The 6,465-nt window shown below is 33.3% G+C and overlaps 1 protein-coding gene across 1 annotated transcript; it reads left to right on the top strand.

Moving 5' to 3' along the window:
• The first annotated feature begins 3,614 nt into the window (after positions 1-3,614).
• LOC149560702 (putative disease resistance protein At4g33300) lies at positions 3,615-5,601 on the top strand. Its single transcript, XM_089824768.1, has 3 exons — positions 3,615-4,070; positions 4,152-4,363; positions 4,625-5,601. The coding sequence occupies exons 1-3, from the start codon at positions 3,745-3,747 to the stop codon at positions 5,437-5,439; spliced, it is 1,353 nt and encodes a 450-aa protein (XP_089680894.1). The 5' UTR covers positions 3,615-3,744; the 3' UTR covers positions 5,440-5,601.
• Positions 5,602-6,465: the final 864 nt, after the last annotated feature.

The raw sequence follows: 6,465 nt of genomic DNA, 5'->3' as shown, positions 1-6,465 counted from the left end.
TCATGGAAATCACAAATATAAATATATCAAATTAAAAAAAGAATTGTTAAAAAATAACTTTTAAACATATTAAAAAAATTATTAAAAAATTATCTTTTAAACATCTAACATTTTACCTGGTCATACCCCCATGTAGTCTATCAATTCTTTCTTTCATTAGTGCCTCGCCTACAATATATTGTGACTAAGACCAAAACAAGAGACAATTTTTTTAGAGGAACTTTACCAAAAATACTACACCCTTGAAAAATAGTATTATATTGAACAAAGGGTTCTTTATAACTAGGGGAGTTGTGACCAATGCAATGGATGAGAAGTCAATTGTAACCCTTGTTGATGAGCTTGTGGGATAGTATATAAGCCACAAAGCTACCATCTCCACAATGCACAACTAAGCTATAGGGATCATCCTCCCTCTACCAAAATCTCTTAAATATTCTAAAGTAGTCCTCATTTCTGCCATCCTGAGTCACTACATCTTGTAGGATCTCCCGATTTGCACCACCAAATCACTCACCCAAATCCCCTAGAGATAGAAATGGAGTACCCCTCCCACCCCCCCCCCCCCCCCCCCCCACCCAAATCTCTATGTTCCATAAACAAATCCCCTACTCACCTTGAAACATTCTTCTCACTACCATTTCAATTGTACATGTAGAAAATCCATTCCCTGTGGATTGAACTAGTGTATATCCATGATTATCATTCTAGTAAAGGAGGTGGGAGTCGGTTTGATTTGGTCCTCTATTACCTTTGATTCTACCACCATTGAATCCTAGAGAGAATTCCTACTGCTTTACCACTCCCCCTTCTTGGAAATTCCAAAGATGAGGTCATAGATAAAACCCATTAGAGAATATCTACTCCTCCTCCACCACAAGCTACAAGTGTTTCATCATCGAGATAGAGCTTCCTGCAGTTACAACCAAAATATTTTACAGAGAAATTTATCACACTCAATGACTACTAAAGTTGAGGACACAACATCTATAGTTGTTGCATGGTGAAATCATCTTTCTACATGAAGAAGACATACTAACACTTGGACAAAAAACAACGCATATCATGAAATGATAGCACTCAATTCAATAGAATGCCAAAATTTATGATAGTTTCCTCTCAAAAAAATAGAAAAGAGTATGAGGAAATGTTCAAATAGCTAATGAAAAGGTAGAAATTAGTTGTTGAAAATTCTACTTTAATAAAAATATTTTGTAAGGCTATATAGCTTTAATGTTTTTTGCACTATTTTCAAGGACATTCAATACTAAAATGGCAACTAAAAACATTAGTCTCCTCCCTTAATGGTAGGGATTGATAAATCAAAGTTATTGTTTTTTCCAATCAAATTAAATACTAACTTTTATTAAGTATAAAAAAAAATATTTAAATAAATATTTTTTGAAAAAATTAATAAGATTTAATTTCATGGATTTTAAAATCTTTTGTACTTTCTTCCCTTAAAATATATTAGATTTATTTTCTATTTATAATACATATTTATTGAAAAGATTAGTTTTTCAACCTATTTAAGTAATATTGAGAGACCTTCAGGATTATTTTTATTTACTTTCAATTAACATCTAAATAGGAAAGTTTTTGGTATAATTTTTTTTATAAAATAGTTCAAATTACATATTTTAATATATTAGGGAAATCAAAATTCCTACTATATAGCCTTGGAAAACCAAACACCAAAAATATTCCTTGAAGAATTTGAAGCAATTAAATTAACAGTAGAATTAGGCTATGGTTCTTTTGTTGATTTAGTCATATGGTCTTTTGTAGGTCAAATTCACTCATTGTAAATTAATTTATTGTGTACCACTTAAATTGATGTATGAATTTGAGACATTCCTTGCTTATTTAGAATAAAATTCAATTAATTTTGGGTCTGAAGTTTTATTCTAGGAATGTAGAACTAAATCTGGATCATTATTTTGGTATGCTAGTGCAATTTTATTCTATGATATATATTTTATTTACCCAGATTTTAGAGATAGCATAAGAAATGAAATCTAAAGCATTTTTAGCTAATACATAAACTAATGGTTGAAGAGATAATCCTCAAAATTCTTTTGACTTGTAAATAACTTAAACAAGAATATGTTGAATGTAAGCACTATGGTATTTACAATGATTTTATAGAATATGGTCAATAGAGTGAAAATATATAAGATTAATATTCCCTTCATGAGAAAGTCAAGAGATCTTGTATTCCAAGATGTATTGTACACCTTATTTGAATCATGCCCAGGATCATTTACAAATTGTTTGAAAGTTATCTCATGAAATTGCTCAAGGTGTTAAGCTTTCATCATAGTTTATAGTGCCAAAGTAAAGCAATCAAAGTGTTGAACAAATTATGAATATTTTTATATATATTTTATAGATAATATTTATTGATATAATTTTTATATGAAAATGGATTAGAATAACTCCTTAAAATATTGATTTTCGAACCTAAAATTGAACTCTAAGTTTTCTATAATCTCGTTTAAGGATGTGCGCATCCACAACATACCTTTTGTACAACATAACCTAGCAACCTAAAGTTGTAAGGGAATTATCTTGAGCTAAGTAGATCGTCAAGTAAGACTTGTGGTAGATTTTACATAACTTCTTGAATCAAATCTTTGTAAATATGATTGTGGAAATTATGGATATATAATGTAATCAAAGTTATGTAACCATTAAAACATGAAACAAATATTTTGAAGTATTTGTATATAATCAAGTGTGGTCTTGTAAGAAGAAAAATGCCTTTCAAAGTGTTTTGTTCTTCAACAAAAATAGCTTCCTCATAGGGTAACTAGAAGGAGAAGCAAGTTCTAGTAGAATCTCCACCACTTTTTATGCTTTTAATAAGCATTGTCTAGGAGTGTTTTATAGGCACCAATATTTTAATATGTCTTGTATTATATGCATCAATTTATAGCCACCAATATTTCAAATTATCAACATTAATCCAACAATCCTTATTATAACTTGAAGATTATTACTCACTAATTTAAATAGTAATTTATATTTATAAATGATCAATAATACTCTATATATATATATAAAAGATGGTCCAAGTTAGAAAAGTAAACTTTGACAATGATAAGGTTAGAAGATCCGAAACGCGGTCATAGAAGGCTCCTCCCTCTTCTTATATTATGAAAAGCTACTTTCGAAAGCGTCGCGAAATGAGAAGTCAGCTTCGTACGTGGACGAATGGAAAACGCGCAGTAGCAGACAACGCGACATTGTCAAACGCAAGAAGCAAATACGAAACAATTGACAACTTGCCAGGAAAGATTATGCCTCATGAAAGGATATGGAAGATACAAGTTAAGAGCTCAGTCACGGATTATACACCGAATATAGACGTCACGGATTATGTGTCATGAAAGGATATGGAAGATACACGTTAAGGGCTCAGTCAAAGAATGAATTAGAAAGCATGCAGCATTGGAATTGAATTCCACCAAGATTCTTGACGAGCATTATCAAACCGTTAGCACAAGAAAAATTATATTCAGATTTCTTGGCCTACACGCTTAGGCTACCAGTTTCATTGCAACTTCAATGAAACCAACTCAACGCTGAGGATGCCGATTTCGTTGCATCTTCAGTAAAACCAGCTTCTATAAAGAAGACATTTTCGGTAGCCATGGAAAGAGAAGAATTTGAGGAAAATAAAGCATCAGCAAGTTTCAAATCAGAAAAATAATTTGACCCTTTTGTAAATAGTTTTAAGAGATGGTTTCGGTGATTCAAAGCTTTATGCAAGTGGAATCGCACAAGGCTTGGAAGAGGGCAGCGAAGAAGATTTGTAAAAGAAAAGATAGATCAGTTAATCAGAGAAGAGGGCTCTATACTTTGCCGCGGATCAGTGTTGACTCCTTGCCAGATGTACTGCGCGAATGTCTCTTGGACTTCGGATTATTTCCCGCAGAAATCAAAATCTGTGCTGATGCCCTTCTAGACATTTGGGTTTATGTTGAAAAGCTGCAAAAGGCTCATGCTTTAGCCATCTTATCAGAACTTGCAAACAGAAAGTTGTTAAACTTAATAGGCAATCCAAGGTATTTGCCTTTGCTTTTATATATTGAATTTCTTTTAATCTTTTTTTTTAACACTACGCTGATATGTTTTATATATAACAGAGGAAATACATCAATCGCACATAGAAATACTTCAGAGCTATACGTCTCCCAGTGTGATGTAATGCGAGATTTGGTCTTGCATTTGGGACATCAGGAAAATGTAGTCCACCACAACAGATTGTTCATCGAAGGAAAGAACTTGGGTTCGTTACAAAAATGGGAATTGCTGAGAGATAGAGCATCTGATTCTAAATTTATTTCCATTCTCACTGGTTAGTTATCGAAAATCTCTTACACATCCATTTTGGTTTGACAAATATTTCTTCGCAATATTAATATTTATATTTCGTTCTTGATCTTGAACTATTGAAAATAATTACGTTTCAGGAATAGTTTTCTGGACAAATTAAATTTGCATCTGATTTCAAAGTTAGTTAGTGGGCATGTTCGATTTTTTTGGAAACCTCACTAGAAGTTGGCATTACTGTACAATTTTGTAACTAGAATTTCTTTGCAATTAATAATACATGCAGGCCCTATGGAGGAAAACGACTGGTATGATATGAACTTTCCTGACACAGAGGCCCTATTGTTGCTCTTTGATTCGACAGAATACTTTCTTCCCCCATTTCTGAAGTCCATGAAAAAGCTAAAGTTTCTGATGATATCCAATCTCGGTACGGAGATTGCAAGAGTGAAAGGTGCAGATGTATTATCTTCACTCACTCAACTGAAGAGTGTCCGCTTGGAGAGGTTGATTTCACCCCTTGGTGGAAAACAGAGCATTCAAGCAGTGCAGAATATAGAGAAGCTATCTCTGAGCTTATGTGAAGGATTTGAAAATGTACCCATGTTCACCAAGCTACAAGAGTTTAACTTCGACCACAGCAATAACTTGGAGGAGTTACCTTGTAGCATCTGTAATATACCCTCCATTCTGTCCTTGTCCATCACCAACTGCCATCAGCTTCAAAACTTACCAGATAATCTTGGAAGAATGAGCAATCTAAGAGTGTTAAGATTGTCGGCATTACCATGCCTGGAACAGCTTCCTGCATCAATTGGAGAGCTTAAACAGTTGGAGTATCTAGACATCTCATTATGCGAGGGCTTGAAAGAACTTCCCAAGGAAATAGGGGAACTCAAGAAATTGAAGGAGCTTGACATGAGAGAATGTTCCCGCCTGACAATGTTACCTACAGCTGTTTGTGAACTCACTTATCTGAAGCTTGTTACCTGTGATGAGACGATTGGGAAGCAGTGGTTGGGGGTGAAGAACACTTGTATTCCAGAGCTTAGAATTGAAATCGTGGAAGAATACTTCAGTTTGGATTGGCTTGATGTCTGAGTCCATTTGTTATGTCTCGTCTAAAATAACAAGATCCAAGGATATTGACATGTGCTTTGTAAAAATATTGTTAATTTTGATGTTCACTATCGCAAATCAGTGAAAGACTATAATTTTCTGTCTATGATTATGATCAATTTTAATAGTAGTACAGTTCAGTAACTACTATTTTCTTGATTGTACATATATAACGAACGTATAATCAATTATTTTTTAATAATAGTGGGAGTAAGGTCCGCACAGCTATTAAATTCGATCTCCATAACTCCCTGGCTATGTAAGTGGAATGAATCCACATATACAACAATTTCCAATTTCCAGACTGGTTTTATGTGAAAATTTATAGTTATAAAATATTTTGTTTAATTTCTCCACTATAATGTTATATTTGATGCTATTGTTGTTAACTATACCATTAGTGTGTTTCCGTATGATTAGGGCCACCATAACTTTTCATATAAAAAAAGTTGTGGGTTCTACCAAACAAATTCTACGGTGCAACAAAATTAGCGACAGGCCATGGTCGGATGTTGAGGATGAAATTATGGAGGCTTATGTGAAGGAGAATGGTCAGTGGAACTGGAATTATATTCAAAAGATCTCCGGTATCTCTCGCTGCAGAAAGAGTCGTAGGCTTCGATGGCCAAACCATTAGGAACAAAATCTTAAGGAGGAGGCTATTTGTCTTGAGGAAGAGTAGTTCATTCCGGATCTGAATCACAATCTAGGAAATAAGTGGGTATACATGGCTGTCTTGGTAATTTTAGGGGACAGGCTAATCTCAAGACAAAATGTACTAAAGATAAGACGATGTCAAACTTTTTTTTGGTTCTAGATTCACGAAAACATAGTTATTTTTTTCTTATTTTTTTGTTGTTTTTGACTGCAAACTAGGCAGATCATGAAGATCAAATGCTGAAATTTTCAGAAAAATCCATAATGTTTTCGACTACAAACTAATCAGATCATGAAGATCAAATGCTGAAATTTTTAGAAAAATCCATAATGTTTTCAACTTTTGTATGG

This window comes from Cupressus sempervirens, chromosome 4 (genome assembly GCF_028749045.1).
Source record: "Cupressus sempervirens isolate cs-2001-9-10 chromosome 4, ASM2874904v1, whole genome shotgun sequence".
Taxonomy (NCBI): domain Eukaryota; kingdom Viridiplantae; phylum Streptophyta; class Pinopsida; order Cupressales; family Cupressaceae; genus Cupressus; species Cupressus sempervirens.
This window is presented reverse-complemented; position numbering and strand designations above follow the sequence as displayed.

Excerpts from the sequence above, each read along its gene's own strand:
- LOC149560702 (XM_089824768.1), top strand. The coding sequence starts at position 3,745 with ATGGTTTCGGTGATTCAAAGCTTTATGCAAGTGGAATCGCACAAGGCT. Across the intron at positions 4,071-4,151 it reads AACTTAATAGGCAATCCAAG|AGGAAATACATCAATCGCAC; the intron begins GTATTTGCCTTT and ends TATATATAACAG. Across the intron at positions 4,364-4,624 it reads ATTTATTTCCATTCTCACTG|GCCCTATGGAGGAAAACGAC; the intron begins GTTAGTTATCGA and ends TAATACATGCAG.